This window comes from Odocoileus virginianus, chromosome 23 (genome assembly GCF_023699985.2).
Source record: "Odocoileus virginianus isolate 20LAN1187 ecotype Illinois chromosome 23, Ovbor_1.2, whole genome shotgun sequence".
Lineage (NCBI taxonomy): Eukaryota > Metazoa > Chordata > Mammalia > Artiodactyla > Cervidae > Odocoileus > Odocoileus virginianus.
Genome location: NC_069696.1, coordinates 37,402,098 through 37,420,238, shown reverse-complemented (window position 1 = coordinate 37,420,238; position 18,141 = coordinate 37,402,098). Strand labels below are relative to the sequence as shown.

The 18,141-nt window shown below is 41.9% G+C and overlaps 2 protein-coding genes across 9 annotated transcripts in view; one reads left to right on the top strand and one right to left on the bottom strand.

The window, feature by feature from the left end:
* The first annotated feature begins 4,616 nt into the window (after window positions 1-4,616).
* On the top strand, window positions 4,617-16,540 carry YARS2 (tyrosyl-tRNA synthetase 2). The gene is made up of 5 exons (XM_020906723.2): window positions 4,617-5,490; window positions 6,323-6,490; window positions 13,193-13,348; window positions 13,662-13,832; window positions 14,439-16,540. Exons 1-5 carry the CDS (start codon window positions 4,709-4,711, stop codon window positions 14,596-14,598), a joined length of 1,437 nt encoding a protein of 478 aa, XP_020762382.2. The 5' UTR covers window positions 4,617-4,708; the 3' UTR covers window positions 14,599-16,540.
* Window positions 16,541-16,857: 317 nt separating this feature from the next.
* DNM1L (dynamin 1 like) overlaps window positions 16,858-18,141 on the bottom strand; it is a 73,771-nt gene continuing 72,487 nt past the window's right edge. For all 8 annotated transcript variants that reach the window (XM_070453917.1, XM_070453918.1, XM_070453913.1 and 5 more), the window contains 2 exons: window positions 17,910-18,069; window positions 16,858-17,570 (listed from right to left, as the gene is read on the bottom strand). In XM_070453917.1, the coding sequence (XP_070310018.1) occupies window positions 17,514-17,570; window positions 17,910-18,069 (217 nt within the window). In that variant the 3' untranslated portion in view covers window positions 16,858-17,513. The remainder of the gene's footprint in view (window positions 17,571-17,909; window positions 18,070-18,141) is intronic.

The window sequence follows — 18,141 nt, the reverse complement described above, 5'->3', positions numbered from 1 at the left end:
CAAAACCACAATGAGGTACCATTACACGCCAGTCAGAATGGCTGCTATCCAAAAGTCTACAAGCAATAAATGCTGGAGAGGGTGTGGAGAAAAGGGAACCCTCTTACACTTTGGTGGGAATGCAAACTAGTACAGCCACTATGGAAAACAGTGTGGAGATTTCTTAAAAAGCTGGAAATAGAACTGCCATATGACCCAGCAATACCACTTCTGGGCATACACACCGAGGAAACCAGATCTGCACCCCAATATTCATCACAGCACTGTTTATAATAGCCAGGACATGGAAGCAACCTAGATGCCCATCAGCAGACAAATGGACAAGGAAGCTGTGGTACATATACACAATGGAATATTACTCAGCCACTAGAAAGAATTCATTTGAATCAGTTCTAATGAGATGGATGAAACTGGAGCCCATTATACAGAGCAAAGTAAGCCAGAAAGATAAAGACCAATACAGTATACTAACACATATATATGGAATTTAGAAAGATGGTAACGATAACCCTATATGCAAAACAGAAAAAGAGACACAGATGTACAGAACAGACTTTTGGACTCTGTGGGAGAAGGTGAGGGTGGGATGTTTCAAGAGAACAGCATCGAAACATGTATATTATCAAGGGTGAAACAGATCACCAGCCCAGGTTGGATGCATGAGACAAGTGCTCGAGGCTGGTACACTGGGAAGACCCAGAGGGATGGGGTGGGGAGGGAGGCGGGAGTGGGGATTGGGATGGGGAACACATGTAAATCCATGGCTGACTCACGTCAATGTATGACAAAAACCACTACAATATTGTAAAGTAATTAGCCTCCAACTAATAAAAATTTAAAAAAAAGAAAGAAAATGTTGCTCTTTTCAAATGTTCATTTTCTTGAGGAAAATATTGCTGTGTCTTCATTTCCATTATCAAGATTCAATTTGGCCCTTGCTAATAGCAAATTTGGAAAACTCAGCAGTCGCCACAGGACTGGAAAAGGTCAGTTTTCATTCCAATCCCTAAGAAAAGCAATCCCAAAGAATGCTCAAACTACAGCACAATGCACTCATCTGACACGCTAGTAAAGTAATGCTCAAATTCTCCAAGCCAGGCTTCAGCAATACGTGAACCGTGAACTTCCAGATGTTCAAGCTGGATTTAGAAAAGGCAGAGGAACCAGAGATCGAATTGCCAACATCCGCTGGATCATCGAAAAAGCAAGAGAGTTCCAGAAAAACATCTATTTCTGCTTTATTGACTATGCCAAAGCCTTTTGACTGTGTGTATCACCACGAACTGTGGAAAATTCTGAAAGAGATGGGAATACCAGACCACCTGACCTGCCTCTTGAGAAGCCTATATGCAGGTCAGGAAGCAACAGTTAGAACTGGACATGGAACAAACAGACTGATTCCAAATCGGGAAAGGAGTACATCAAGGCTGTATATTGTCACCCTGCTTATTTAACTTATATGCAGAGTACATCATGAGAAACGCTGGGCTGGAAGAAGCACAAGCTGGAATTAAGATTGCCAGTAGAAATGTCAATAACCTCAGATATGCAGATGACACCACCCTTATGGCAGAAACTGAAGGTGAACTAAAAAGCCTCTTGATGAAAGTGAAAGAGGAGAGTGAAAAACTTGGCTTAAAGCTTAACATTCAGAAAACTAAGATCGTGGCATCTGGTCCCATCACTTCATGAGAAATAGATGGGGAGACAGTGGAAACAGTGTCAGACTATTTTTTGGGACTCCAAAATCACTGCAGATGGTGTTTGCAGTCATGAAATAAAAAGACGCTTCCTCCTTGGAAGGAAAGTTATGACCAACCTAGATGGCATATTAAAAAGCAGAGACATTACTTTGCCAACAAAGGTCCTTCTGGTCAAAGCTATGTTTTTTCCAGTAGTCATGTACGGATGTGAGAGTTGGACTGTGAAGAAAGCTGAGCGCCAAAAAATTGATGCTTTTGAACTGTGGTGTTGGAGAAGACTCTTGAGAGTCCCTTGGACTGCAATGAGATCCAACCAGTCCATCCTGAAGGAGATCAGTCCTGGGTGTTCATTGGAAGGACTGATGCTGAAGCTGAAACTCCAATACTTTGGCCACCTCATGCAAAGAGTTGACTCATTGGAAAAAGCCCTGAAGCTGGGAAAGATTGAGGGCAGGAGGAGAAGGTGACAACAGAGGATGAGATGGTTGGGTGGCATCACCAAGTCAATGGACATGGGTTTGGGTAAACTCTTGGGAGTTGGTGATGGACAGGGAGGCCTGGCGTGCTGTGATTCATGGGGTCGCAAAGGGTTGGTTGGACACGACTGAGCGACTGAATTGTACTGAACTGAAGTAAACATTAAACAGAAACATTCAGTTTATGTGCTTTGGGGAAGAAAATTACAGGATTTGGGGCTATGTTACATATCCTGATGAAACTCTATCAAAATTACTCTTTGAATTTTCTCATGAAATTCACTTCACTGATAATTACATACATAATAAACAAATTTTTTAAAATAAGATTTCATTTTGTTAAATGACTTTATAATGTTAAGAACTGGAAAAGGTCCTCTAAGAATGGTTCAGAGCATGGCCACATGCCTGCATTTCGGAGCAAGGCACTTCATCTCCCAGCTGCTGAGAGTATTGGTTGCTGATGGCTCACAGCTGAGTCCTCTTCTGCATCTCACTCTCTGCCAAAGCTTTGCCCAGGGGCATTCCACCTTTAAGGAATGGTCAAAAACAGGGTACAAAAACACGCCCCCTTGCCTGTATTCAGGTTGACACTGAACAGAAACCCAGATCCAGAGCCCCTATGGGGGTTGCCTGTGGCCTCTACTGCAATGTGTTCACAAATCAACTTCTCCCTCTGCTTCCATCTTCCCAGTACCGATGTTGTTCCCAGTAATTATGCACATATATCTCCCATTGGAGTCTCTTTCCCAGGTAACTTGATTTAAGCAGTTGGCATTCTGGTGCACTGGGAAGACCCAGAGGGATCAGGTGGAGAGGGAGGTGGGAGGGGGGACCGGGATGGGAAATACATGTAAATCCATGGCTAATTCATTTCAATGTATGATAAAAACCACTGCAATGTTGTAAAGTAATTAGCCTCCAACTAATAAAAATAAATGGAAAAAAAAAATAAAAATGGAATGGAAAAAAAAAAGACAGTTGGCATTGAAAATGGTCCCAGAAATAAGACACTAAAAACAAGTTTTGGAATTCCCTGTTGGCCCAGTGTTTAGGAGTCCACCTGACAGAGCAGGGGACACAGGTTCAAAACCACATGCCATGGAGTAGCTAATGCCACACGCCACAAATACTTTAGAGACCAAGTACTGCAACTCCTGCACACCCCTCCTGCAGCTAATGAAGCCTGGCACTCTCTAGAGCTCTGCAACAAGAGAAGCCACCGCAATGAGAAACCCTCGCACCACGACGCAGTGTAGCGCCTACTTGCAGCAACTAGAGAAAGCCCCTGTGCCGTGTGTTCAGCTGCTTAGTCATGTCCCACTCTGCAACCCCAGGGACATCACCCCATCAGGCTCCCCTGTCCATGGGATTTTCCAGGCAAGAAAGCTAGAGTGGGATGCCATTTCCTTTTCCAGGGAATCTTCCTGACCCAGGGGTCGAACTGGCGTCTCCTGCATTGGCAGGCGGGCTCTTTACCACTAAACCACCTGGGAATCCCCAGAGAAACACCATACACAGCCACAAAGACTCAATGCAGCCAAAAATAATAAATAAATAAAAACTTTAAAAAATAAGTGGCAGTTTTGGAGTTGGATCCCTGCCAGCCAGCTGCCAGTGAGAGGCCCATTCCTAGCCCAGAGAGGACTGATAGCACCTGATTACTGCTGTGGCACTGTGATTACTAATTTGAATCTCATATGGCTCAGTGGTAAAGAATCTGTCTGTAATGCAGCAAAAGCGAGTTCCATCCCTGGGTCCGGAGGATCCCCTGGAGGAAGAAATAGCAACCCACTCCAATCCCATGGACAGAGGAGATTGGCGGGCTACAGTTCATGGGGGTTGTAACGAGTCTGACACGACTGAAAACTCACATGCCAAAGCTGTGCCCCACTTGGTTACCTGTAATAGAAGTAAATGAATTAAACAGAGCCTTTTGCATTTAATTCATTGGATTATATCTAGTTATAGCTTAGACAAGGCTGCCACCTCCTGGCGAAGCTAATAAATACTGGTGACTGAGGTGTTCCCATCCTTTAGGGAATCTGATTGCATCTCCAAGACACCTCAATATCTCTCCATGATGTTAAACCAATTCCTAACCTCTCACAACCTCTGTGAAAAAATTTTTCCATAGGACCAATATTTCAAAGAATTTGTGCATCACGTCTTTTCTTAGGTGACAAAAAAACGGTAATTTAAGTTTAAACAAAAAATAACATTTTAGAACTCTCAGGTCTTAATTCTTAATCCTCACATCGGTTCTCTGAAGTAGGAACTATTATAAACACATCCACGTTACCAAGGAGGAAAATAAGGTCTCGGAACTTACGGTTACCCGACTTTTAGCGAAAACCCCACCCAGGAAGTCAGAACTCAGAGGCTGAGGAAATCAATAAGTAACCGCTCCGCCTCACTTGGGCATGCGCAGAAAAACACTGACAAATTCTATAGGAATTTCAAGAGGCGGGAACTCAGGGGTGTGGTGGGCCTCTAAGGTCCCAGCATTCCCTTCGGGCCGCCTCCAAGATGGCGGCGCCCATGTTGCGGTACATTTTCCGGAGCCAGTGGCTTGGTACCCAAGGCCTGTCAGGAGTCTTGTCCTTGGGGCTGCGTGAGGCCCACTCGGCCGCTCAGGGGTTGCTGGCGGTGCAGAAGGCTCGGGGTCTGTTCAAGGAATTCTTCCCCGAGAGGGGTACAAAGACAGAGCTCCCAGAGCTCTTCGACCGCGGCACCGGGGGGAAATTTCCCCAGACCATCTACTGCGGCTTCGACCCCACGGCCGACTCGCTTCATGTCGGGCATCTGCTGGCGCTTTTGGGCCTTTTTCATTTCCAGCGAGCGGGCCACAACGTGATCGCGCTGGTGGGAGGCGCCACGGCGCGCCTGGGAGACCCAAGCGGTCGTACCAAGGAGCGCGAGGCGCTGGATGCGGAGCGCGTGCAAAGCAACGCGCGTGCCCTGAGCCAAGGGCTAAAGGCCCTGGCGACTAATCACCAGCAGCTCTTTGCAAATGGGCGGACCTGGGGCAGCTTCACCGTGCTGGACAATTCGGCCTGGTACCAGAAGCAGGACCTGGTGGACTTCCTAGCGGCAGTGGGTGGCCACTTCCGCATGGGAACGCTGCTGAGCAGGCTGAGTGTGCAGACTCGGCTCAGGAGCCCCGAAGGCATGAGTTTAGCCGAGTTTTTATACCAGGTGCTCCAGGCCTATGATTTCTACTACCTGTTCCAGCATTACGGATGCCGGGTCCAGCTGGGTGGATCAGATCAGCTGGGCAATATCATGTCTGGATACGAGTTCATCCACAAGTAAGCGCCTAAAGGCCGGGAGAAATCTTGGGTCAAATAAGTTACACACAAATAGCTTGTAATGCACTGTCAGTATTGTGGAGTGACGCCCTTTTTTTTCAGCCCTTGTTGGTTTTATTTCCCCTAAGAGTCTGACGGAGTTAATTTTATATCACTGGCTAATGAGAACTAAAGTGCTGAGTTAATGATATTAGGTATGGGATATATTCTAGAGCTCTGAAGGAAATAGACCCCACTAGCCTGGATTCAGATTGTATCTGTTTGCTGCTTCTAAGCTTTTTCTGTGTTTCTAATTTGAAAGACATTATAACCTGACCGTGACTGGGCCACCTTGAGTAGTTTCTGCTTTTGCTCTGCACCTTCCTTGAAGTGAAGTGTTAGTCATTAGTTGGCATCTCGAAAAAAAATTTTTCAAAACCAAATATTTGCGAATAATGTATCTTTAATGGCATTTCCTGAGGGAGATGAAATACAGGGCTAACTCATATGCTACTCATTTAAAAAATCCTTTAAAATACCTCTTTTAGTGTCTCTACCTGACCACACCTTTACCTAGTTTTTTCTCCTCTTCCCACCCAACCTTTAAAAATTTCTAGGCCCCAGTTATGTGGCATTTCCCCTTGGCTTGCCAAGAGTCACTGGTTCAATTGCAGTTCAGAATGACGAATGTCAAAATAGGGTGCTGTGAAAGCAGAAAGATGGACAAGAATCCTGGTTTAGATGGTTAAGGAAGGTTTCTTAGAGCAAAAAACCACACTGAAGTCAGAATGATTAGCAGTATCTACCACCACTTGAGCTTGAAGCACATAATAAAGTTCTTCTTTATGCATAGGTTGACTGGAGAAGATGTGTTTGGAATCTCTGTTCCTCTAATTACAAGTACAACTGGAGCGAAACTAGGCAAGTCTGCTGGCAATGCTGTTTGGCTAAACAGAGATAAGACATCTCCATTTGAATTGTATCAGTTTTTTCTCAGGCAACAAGATGATTTGGTAGAAAGGTGAGTTCTTAATAATTGTGTGCTGAGAAAAATTAAGTTTATTAAGCTCATGATACAATTTTAGTCATTGAGTCTCTCTGTACCTTTCATCCCTTCATAGTTTTTTTGGTTTTTTGTTTACTTTAATGTATATTCTATTTAAGGCAGTACATCATGTAACATTGTCATTAAACACTGTTGGTTAAAGCAGAAAACCACTGTGGGTACTAAAAAAGTTAGAGCCAAGTTTATGATCTACATCTAGCAGGTACTTGGGACATAATTGCTTGCATATTCTAGTTTTTTACTCCTTTCATCGTAAACTTTTATTGTCTCTAAAGTTCCTTTTCTTTAACATAAAAGAAGGTTCTTTTTTTAAGTGATTTTTCTCATTGTTTCATAATATGTCAAACTCTTGGAAGAATATAAATTAATGAGAAATACAACTGCAACAAAGAAAAAGTGAATTTTTCCCCAAAAATGCCATTTGACATAATGATCATCAAAAGTAATTTAGGAATAATTCTTAAATTTTTTAAATATCTAAGACTTTACTACAGAACATGAAAAAACACTATTGAGTAGGGGAAAAAACTTCTCTCAGAGGGTATCTTGAGGATTGCCAGAGGGGACCAACAGTGGGATTTGGGTTAGTGTATAATAGGATGTGGTATATAGGATGTGAAGGCCCAAGAGTTGAGAATTAAGCAAGATGAGGGTCTGGAACAAGAGTTCAGTCCATTTTGGGAACCAGTTGCCTGAGAGTAATTTCAGGAGTATCTCTTTAAGGAGGTTGATGGTGCTCAGTGAGGCCAGATGCCTGGGGCATCAATCAGATGCCTGGGGAAATTTCAAAAAATATTATGTTGGAAAGCCCATTGTTTAGTCTCTGGAGGGGTAAAGTGGGTCAGAGTCAGTAATGCCTGGCAATCCAAAGGGGACAAAAATAAATTTACTGAGGCCAGAGATTTTCGTCATCCAGAGAAGTCCCATGAATGAAGGCGTATCTGAACGCCCCAGGAGAAGAGGGCAGTGGCCGGTGAAATTAACTGCCAATGGGAACATGGTTGGTCTCCCTAGGGAATATGTCCCCATCTGAATATCCTCCATTGGTTTGGGAACAGAGAATACCATCATCTGTTACAACTTTGACTGCTGCTAAGAAGATGATGGTGAGTCCGCTCACTAGAGCCCAAGCTGTTAAGGCCTGAATTCCTTAGTGACCCAAGGAGCCCAGTTTTTTGAGCTGGTAGGGTGTGTGCTGGGCAGAGTGTGGCGGGCTTAGTACTGCAACAGTCTGCAGTACTGTTGAAATGGCTTCTAGCATTGAGCAGGAGACTTCCTTAGACAGAGGAGAGTGGTGGGCTACAGTCCATAGGGTCACAAAGCGTCAGACACGACTGAAACGACTTAGCTCGCACACACAGAGCAGGTAGTCTGAAGAGAAACGTGAGTAGCAATGATAGGAACTAGGGACTCCTTCCAGGTTTGGGCCAAACAGGCTTGTGTTATATGAGAAAATTGTCCCTTAGCCATTGGCCAGACCAAAACAAGGTCATTAGCAGTAGCCCAGGAGTCTATGAAAATGTAGGTCTGCCAACATTCTCTTTTTTTGGCTTCCTAAGGGCTTCCCTGGTGGTTCAGCTGGTAAAGAATCTGCCTGCAATGCAGGAGACCTGGGTTCGATCCCTGGGTTGGGGAGATCCCCTGGAAATGGGAACAGCTCGTCTTCTGGCTTGGAGAATTCCATGGACTACATAGTCCATGGGGTTGCAAAGAGTTGGACATGACTGAGCGACTTACACTTTCAAGGGCTAAGTGAACAGCTACAAGTTCTGCCAGTTGGGCTGAGTCAGGACTGCCTTCTTCAGCTAGAGAGGCCCCTGAGACCAGGGGGAATGCTGCAGTCCTCCAGCTAGCTGCAGTGCATACATACAATGGTGGTGCTGTCATTGGTTAAGAATATGGACTCCCTGTCCATCTCAGACAGTTGGTCCCAAGGGACTCCCCGAGCAGCAGGAGCACCACTACCAACTCCAGAAGGCTCTTAGGCAAGGAGCTGATCATGAGGGAAGTGCCATTCTCCTGTAATTTTTAAAAGCTTTGATATCCAGGTTAGCCCTCTCCTGAAGGTACCATTTTCATTTTACCAAGGACGCGTCTCTAACCCAGGGCATTAGGTGGTTTATTGGTCGGGGGCTGTTTAGGGCCTCAGTTTCTAAAAGAACCCAGTAGAATCCTTTTGGGTTAGCCACTTAATCCAAAATCCATAGGAAAGTAACTAGACTTATATTTGGTCCAGAGACTCCAAGGAGACATAATCAGATATGGTCAAGTACTGACTTGGAATGTGGAGCCAGATGGGACTAAAGGTAGGGCTCATCAGCCTGCCTGCTGGGCAGCTTCCCAAATGTATTGTTGGGCTTGCCCCAGTGAAAGGTGGTGCATTGCATGTGATTGTGGCAAAGAATTGGTAAAAGGTGAGGGATGTGTTGCCTCCAGAACATGAAAAGGCCTAGTACACATTGTACCTGAGTGTACTGGCGGTTTAATGATGAGTAATTTCCTCCATGTCTAGGAACCCTGTCAGTGCTCTCCAGTGCCCTTTGAATGGTTTTGACAGACCCAGTAAAATGCACAAGCATTACCCCATGATTAGACAGAGCACCTTGTAAAAAGAATTCTCTGGACTTAGGGTCAAAGAGACTCAGGGTTAGAATGAAGAGGGGTCATTGAAGTCACTCTGGTCATAGAAATGATAAACCAATTGGACCATGCCAGTTTTGCACTGCAGGAGACAAGCCTGTAGCAATAATCACTGTGGTGGAAGGATGGGCCCAGAGTAGTCAGGCAGTAAAATATCCAGATGAGGCAAGGGAGGGCCCTGGTACCAATACTGGTGGCTCTAGGATCATCTGCCTTCCTTTCTTCTCCCTCTTCATCCTCACTGGAGGCCTATAACCCAGTCAACCTTTCCATTGGTGGCAATGGTATCTCATGAGGCATGTTGCCTTGTTCTATCCCATTCAGGGGAAATCTGAGGGGACTCAAGATCTTTGGTTTCTTAGAGGAAGGAAACATGTATCCTGGACAGATAGATCTCTGAGGTTGTAGATTTTAGGATCTTTAGATACCAGCCAGCTGATGCATTTCAGCAGCAATGAGTGACAATTTAGGTTCCAAAAACCTGCAGTTGCCAATCAACCCCTTCTTTATCTTCCTTATGCACAGAATTTCAGCTAAAGTGTAATGTCGGATCTATGTTTACTTCCTGATTCTCATTACCTTAATCTTACATGTTGTCACCAGAAAGTTTGTGGAAGACATCCCCGTGAGCCTTCTTCATAGGTGGCTGCCTCCCTTTTCAGGGTGTCCCAGTCATCCTCCCCAGGACTGGGCTCTCCCTCCAATGGCAGGTTACCACAGGGTCTTTGGGAAAGCCCTCGATGTCTGGAGCGTAACGCTAGATAGAGCCTTGGCGTATTGGTACACAGCAGCAGTAAGCCACGCCCAGGAAGCCTCCGTCAGGGTTCTGACTTATCGAGGAGCTGCTGTACCGCCTCAGGGCTCTTACAAGGCATTGGCACAAGATGTTCTGAGCTTTTATGTTTGTCCATTGTTCAACAACATCACACCAGATTCTGAACCCTTGGTATCCCATCGGGTTCGGGGGACAGAGGAACAGCATGCCTCAGCTGTATTTCCTTCTTTGCTGTTTTCCTGTTGCAGGGTTGTTTCATTCATCCAGGTTAGGAAGTGTAGTCCCAGTATGACTCACTCACAGGGCAGGTCTCTTTCCTCCTGACGTATGTGAGTATCCTTTCCTTTGCCTTGCACTCAGAGCCTCAGGTCGGGCAGTGGGCAGTGATAATAGCCTTGGGATCCATTCCACCCTCCTTAGCTCTCCTTACCCTGAGATGTAAAGGACCTTCATGTACATTAGGAGTCAATCAAGGCTTTTATAATTAGTGGTCTGATCATCTCATTAGAGGACATGACTTTGATTGTTGATCACAATACTGCGGATATTGTTGAATTGTGGCAGCAGTGACATTTTCGGATGAGTACTGAGGTAACATGAGGCAATATGCAAAAGATGTAATAGCATTATGAACCTCCAGCATACATTGCTACCCTTGCAAACGTGTTATCTATCTGGGTTATCCAGTTAGTAAACTAGTCAAAGCTAAAGGGTAGTCGTGCAGTCCTGCCAACTATGCCTTTGCCAGTTATGTGGGCCTCAACCTGTTGGTAGTGTTACCATCAGCTAGAAATGCCTGGTGGCAGGGGAGGGGGAGGCGGCCCTCACCTGGGCCCATACTACTTGTGGGAGCCCCCACAGACATTTCCTTGGCCAGTGCCAAACTTGTGACTAGATTAGACTTGTGGTCCTTATTATGACTATGAAACACGCCTCAGCAACAATCATCAGGGAACCTTAAGAAGTAAAATGTATTACTTAGTTTCTGAAGGGCACAGGCACACAGTGAGTCAAGGATAGAAAGGGAGGGAGGACCCACCCAGGGCTCTACCTTTATTGGGTGCCTAGGATTCCGCAGGTTCACTCTTCACTGGCTAATTTAAAACAGGTAAAACCTAAGGAGTGGGAAGGCTGGAGAGGGGTCATCCAGGCAGTCAGTTATCTCAGTCACCCAGGGTTTTCTAAAAGCGGATTTTCATCGGTGGGGGTAGCCTGGTTCCTTACCTAGTTGGTGGGTGAACTCTGGGAGTTGGTGATGGACAGGGAGGCCTGGCATGCTGCGGTTTATGGGGTTGCAAAGAGCCGGACATGACTGAGAGACTGAACTGATGACATACAATTGGCAGTTGTTTATTTGAGATCAGTGTCTTTGAAATGGATACTTTGGCATTAAGCAGTCAGAAGCTTAATGTCAAGCACTACATTATACATATAGAACCACTAGGAAAAAATATGTGGCTGTACCAGCTCAGTAGAATGCATTTATGACTTGTGTTAATACCAGCAGTCCCTCCCCCGGGCACATCCCTGACAGATTAGTGCACCAAGAGAAATACATGGGAATAGTCGTAGCAGCACCGTTAACTACTGTCCAGGAGTAGGAACAACACAAAACATCCACACCAAAATACATACATCGTGAACTATCTTTAATGTGGAATGCTGTATTCAGCAGCTGCACACAAAGCAGCATGGGTGCATTGCCAACATCATGATGTGCCAGTGAGTGAAGTCGCTCAGCCGTGTCCGACTCTGCGACCCCATGGGCTGTAGCCCACCAGGCTCCTCCATCCATGGGATTTTCCCAGCAAGAGTACTGGAGTGGGTTGCCATTTCTTTCTCCAGAGGATCTTCCTGACCCAGGGATCAAACCCAGGTCTCCCACGTTGTAGGCAAACACTTTACCATCTGAGCCACCAAGGAAATCTGATGTGCCAGAGTAGTCAAAAAAATATATGTTCTGTATGATTGCTTATATAAAGTCTAAAAAGAGGCAAAACTAAGTGACGCTGTTTAGGGAGGCATACTGAGATGGTAAAAATACTAAACAAGGTAGTGACTACCATCAAAGCTGGGAGAGTGGTTACCTTGAAGGGTGAGGGGACATGATACAATCATGCTTCTTTGGGTAGGAGCACTGTTGTGTATCTGTTATTGTTGTTCAGCTGCAAAGTCATGTCTGACTCTGCAGCCCTGTGAATGTAGCACGCCAGGCTTTCCTGTCCTTCACTATCTCCTGGAGTTTGCTCAGATTTATGTCCATTGAGTCAGTGATGCCATCCAACCATCTCATCTTCTGTTGCCTCCTTCTCCTCCTGCCCTCAATCTTTCCCAGCATCAGGGTCTTTTCCAATGAGTTTGCTCTTTGCATCAGGTATTGGAGCTTCAGCATCAGTCCTTCCAATGAATATTCAGGGTTTTCCTTTAGGATTGACTGGTTTGATCTCCTTTCTGTCCAAGGGACTCTCAAGAGTCTTCTCCAGCACCACAGTTTCAAAGTATCAATTCTTCTGTGCTTTACCTTCTTTATGGTCCAACTCTCAATATCCGTACATGACTACTGGAAAAAACCACAGCTTTGACTATACAGATGTTTGTGGGCAAGTGATGTCTTTGCTTTTTAATATGCTATCTAGGTTTAATACACTGTCATAGCTTTTCTTCCAAGGAGCAAGTGTCTTTTTTAAAAAAAATTTCATGGCTGCAGTCACCATCTGCAGCCCAAGAAAATAGTTTGTCACTGTTTCCATTGTTTCCGCATCTATCTGCCATGAAGTGATGGGACTGGATGCCATGATCTTCATTTTTTGAAAACTGAGTTTTAAGCCAGCTTTTCCACTCTCCTTTTTCACCCTCATCAAGAAGCTCTTTAGTTCCTCTTCACTTTCTGCCATTAGGGTAGTATCATCTGCATATCTGAGGTTGTTGACATTTCTCCCAGCAATCTTGATTCCAGCTTGTGAATCATCCAGCTGAGCATTTTTGATGATGTCTCTGGAGCAAGAAGCATATATATGATGGGGATGGGGTCATCTGTGTCTAGACTATTACTTTTAAAAAGGAAGTATCTGAAACAAAGATGGCAAAAGTAAATCTTCAATCGGGGTGATGTTGTTTTATTGTCATATTTTTGGTACATTTCTGCATGTTATATTCAATAATCTAAAATAGAGGGGGGGAGACAAAAACTAGTTGTGTTACATAACTCTTAACAGGCTTTTTTTTTTTTTTTCACCCCAAAGATACCTGAAGCTCTTCACTTTTCTGCCTCTTCCAGAGATTGACCACATCATGCAGCTGCATGTCACAGAGCCAGAAAAGCGGGGTCCTCAGAAGCGACTTGCTGCGGAAGTAACAAAGCTTGTTCATGGACAAGAAGGGCTGGCCTCTGCTAAAAGGTGACCTTGTAGAATAATGATCACTTGATTAATTAGTTAAAGAGACTGCAGAACATTTGGAGCCAGTGTTTTAGAGTTACTTTTTACCACTAACAAGGACTGTCAGTGTTAACTGGCTTAAAATACTAGACTTCACTTACTAGGAAAAAAGATTGTCCTGAATTAAGCTTATAAATTATACAAGATAAATGTTGCTGTTTGAAAAACTTCCCATCTGGAATATAATGGGTACTTCATAATTGGTTATTGGGTAGTAGAACACGTATCTGTATAAGCTGTCAACGTGATGTGGTTCTCAAAACATGTTTTCCAGGTGTACACAAGCCCTTTATCACAGCAGCATAGATGCGCTGGAAGTCATGTCTGATCAAGAGTTAAAAGAACTGTTTAAAGAGGCTTCATTTTCTGAATTAGTTCTTGACCCTGGAACAAGCGTCCTAGATACATGCCGCAAAGCAAATGCCATTCCAGATGGTCCCCGAGGGTAAGGTTATTTAACTTTTAGGTTTACAGTTATATTTCATAGCATGTGTTTCCAGAGATGGTGTTTTCCTGATAATGGCATCTCATTCCTTATAGATGTTAGGTTAGTCTGAGAATAAAGTGAAAACTGAGAGTACTTATGGCTGAAAATAACTTAAATTTTCTATACAGTATTACTGTACTCTCTTATTAAGTCTAACCTGGTAAGTTTTCTCCAGCATTAGAGAATTGGTTTAAGGGACCACAGTTGTATAAATAGGCTGGGATCAGTTGGCTCAGGGATAGTCAGTTTGAGAAGATCACAAGATCAGAGGCCCTAAGTATACAGATTCACACAGCCCCTCTCATGCTCAGTCTGTATCATCTTTATTTGAGGGGCATAGTGGGGTTGCTCAGCCTGTTTTAAAATTTTAGTTGAATTTTTTCCATCTGTTCCTTTAGAAGAACTAAAGGGGAGGCAGAATCTAGCAAACATGAAGATAACAACTCAGTGCTAGATGGTTTCAATTAGCCTTTGAAATTTAAATGAAACAATGATATATGTTTATTGTTGGGAGTGGTCAACAATGATTAGATTTATCTAGTTACTAAACATTTCTATTTTTAGGTATCGGATGATTACAGAAGGTGGAGTCAGTATAAATCATAAACAAGTAACAAATCCTGAGAGTGTTTTAGTTGTTGGACAACATATTCTTAAAAATGGACTTTCATTACTTAAAATAGGAAAAAGGAACTTCTACATTATAAAATGGCTTCAGCTATGATGAAAAATCCTTCTGGTGTTCAAACATCATCATTCATTATCAAGATATACAAACTTATATCTTCACTTATGCAACTCAAAACAAAGAATGGAGTATATTCTAGGCCTCTGTGAGTAATTTCATTGTTCATACAGGTTGGTTAAGTTTGTGGAATATTTTATTTTCTGATCCTTAAATATTAAACACTAACACATGAAAAGCATGATTTCTAGGTTTAATCTCTTTTAATGATTATGCTTTATGAAAAACTAAATGCTAAGTTTCCTATCCTGTCCTTGCTCTTGTATCAGGTAAATATATCACTGGATTTTTGTTGTTGTTCGGGAAGCAAATTCTATAAAAAAGGAGAAAAGTTAGAGGAAGCCATAGACAGCATTAGAAATTACAGTAGAAATAGTTTCTTTTTGAAGAAAATTCAGTACATGACTTTTCAGAAAGCTTATAATTCAGTGTTCCAGTCTCCTGTGTTTCCATGAAATTAAATTTACTCATTAGCCTTATTTTAACTCAGTAAAAAAAGGAGCGATGTCTTATATCAACTTTTGAATTAGTCTTAAGTTTCAACTTCTGTCCCCAGCAGATTGCAGCTTGAGATGAACCAAAAAGTTAAGTAACCAACAAGATAAAATAGAGGCAAAATATATACACGGAGATATCCAAACATATGAGAATATCAAAAGATATTCCAGGAAGGGAAGTTTTGAGGTTAGATTTAAAGGATCTGGAATCAAGATTCAGTCAAAGTAAGCTCTATGTTCTTTAGGCAAGTTGATTCTCCAGAACCGTTTGCAGCATCTAAAAAATCAGATCATTGATTTTTCTTGATTTCCTTAATTTCACTTGATCACTTGAGGATCAAGTAAAACACACACATACACACAAAATAGTTAACAATCAGATTTGTTCTAGAAAATCTTACAGGCAGCAAAGCATGGCTTTAGAGTTCAAATTCTAGCTATTTACTACCTGGATTATTTGGAGCAAGTCATTTTCATATGCAAAAAAATGGAAATGTATTATAATAAAACCTCAGTCAATTATAAAAATCTAAAAAGAAAAAAGTCATTAAACTTTTATATAGTATAAACTATATTGCTATGTTCCAAAGTAGATTTTCATGTACTCTTCTGGGAGTACAGTTAGGAAGAATTCACTAATTGACAAGCTTTTTAATGTCACTTCATACCAGCAACTTTATTTACAAAGTGAGAACATACAGGTATCCATTGTAAGTCAGAGATCATCTCTACATTTCAGAACTTCACTCAGTTTAAGGGCCAACAAAAGGAGGTTTCCTCTTTCTGTACCTGTCTTGCCTGTTTTTCTTTGTACATGGTGTGTAGTACTAACATGTGCATTACCATAGCAGGTAATGTTTTCAATTTGAAGTTTGCTGGAGAAAGGTGCATTATAAGGTTCTGTCCCCCCTTTACAAATTGAAAAAGTTGGACTAGAATGGTAATCATCTGATCTATCTCAAATACATGAATCATGGATGGCTATAATTTCAAAACTGATGCTTAATAATGGCAGAGTGATTTTAAAGTATGCTAATAAACATTTTGGAAGCATGTGTTCTATGAAGACGGTACTGCTAACAGATTCTTAGTCCTGTATCACCAGACTGAATCTGTTATGTTTGAGATCAGTTGCTGATCCTGTTGTTTCTTGGTACAGTATCATTAGCTAAAGGTGACACACATTCATATGTTCCTGCCAGTATTTCTTCATAAATGTCATAACATAAAAATAAATTTAATATCTGCAATATAGAATTCATCTTAAAATTCATCATGTAATTCATATCAAGAATAATCTGGGGAATTTTGGTAAAATGTGTTCATGTTCTAAACCTCACTCCCAGCCCTCTGAGAGCATTTAGGAGTATGTATGTATCAGGATGTTTTTCTGTGAATAATAAAGCCCCACCATTATTTTCGTACCTTTATTCTAATCTACTTTGTTGGTGTGAAGCAAAAGTAATAACTATTACCAACTAATACTTAGAGAAAGAAGATATACTTAAAATCAGTACAGTATTTGGTTCTAAGACCCTCTTCCAAGTGAATCTTGAAGTGTGGTCTGTGGGCTCCAACTTATAGATGGATTACTGGATTACTACTATTATATTTGAAAGCCAAGGAGAATTTACTAGTTCTTCTAAAAACTAAAAGGAAATGGTCATGACCAAGTCTTACCAGATAATCAAGGCTAGATGGTTGGTTCTTAATGCAGTAAAACATAATTCATGCTTCCAAGTTTAAGTAAGATCAAAGGTATTTTAATTTTTAATGCACCAGGGGAAAGTGGACCCAGAAGTGGAAGGACGGCAGCTACACATTATGCACATCACATCACTGTCAGTGTTACAGATCCTCTCGTGTGTTCAGCTTTCTTACAGACACATCAAAGGTTGCAGAGAAGCTCAATAAAACTAAATCAAAAGATAATTGGAACAGTGACTACGTGAGTAATTTGTCAACCCATCTCTTTCAAAGCCAGGTCGGTTTATATAGTGCATGCATCATAGTCGTATGAAATGGCGTCTTGGTGCATTCTTCTCGAAGGGCTATGGCAGCAGCTTTAAGACTACTAGCATATCACACAGGTCATTTATTCACAGACAAACTGCTGTACAGCTAGGACTATTAACGGTTCCTTTTAAGTTCAAATGAAACTGTCACAAGACAGACTTGATGTATTTTGTATATACTAGGAAATTTTAGAAATAGCCATTTATTATTTGGATTAAATGTGTGATTTGCTCTGGAATACAGAGTACAATTTTCAGTTTATAGCCAGTCTTCACATGAGCAGATTCATATCACTGCAAGACACAGGAGTTCATAAATAAAATTCTACTCAAGTAGGCAGTACTAACAAGTCAACAAAATCTCAGGATTACATAGTTCTCTTCACCAAAGATGAGTCTCTCGGATTTCAGCAATAATTTGACTGGCTCCTTGTAATGCCTGCATTAAAGAAGATGATAAAAATTATAAATGTTTAAATTATAATACCAAAGAATCTGAATTAATATGGGATAATCTCTCCATTTTATATGTGGTTGATTCATATCTTTGCTGAAATTTGAATTGAATCAAGTGCCAACAGAGTAATATTTAGCCATCATATGAAGACTATATATATTTTTTAATAATATTTTAAGTATTTAAAGCATTTTAAATAATAAATATTTATACCTACAAACAAAATAAGTTGGGTTGTAATTTTAAATAATTTTATTTTAAATAATAAATGTTTATACCTACAACCCAAATAAGAAAATTTTTTAAAAATTCACAGTTTACCTTTAGCATATCAGCTGCTTCTTTCCTACGTTGTGCCATGTCCTCAGATTCAGTCAGAAGGTCATCCAATAGGGATGATTTATACAGCTGTCCTACTAACTCACTCTGAAGAGTATCTTTCACATGATTAACCAAAAAATGCATTACTGCCTTTGGCACACTGCAAAACAATCAAATAATCCATTTCTTTGAGAATAAAAACCTAAATTTTTAAAAATACATGTATTTCAAA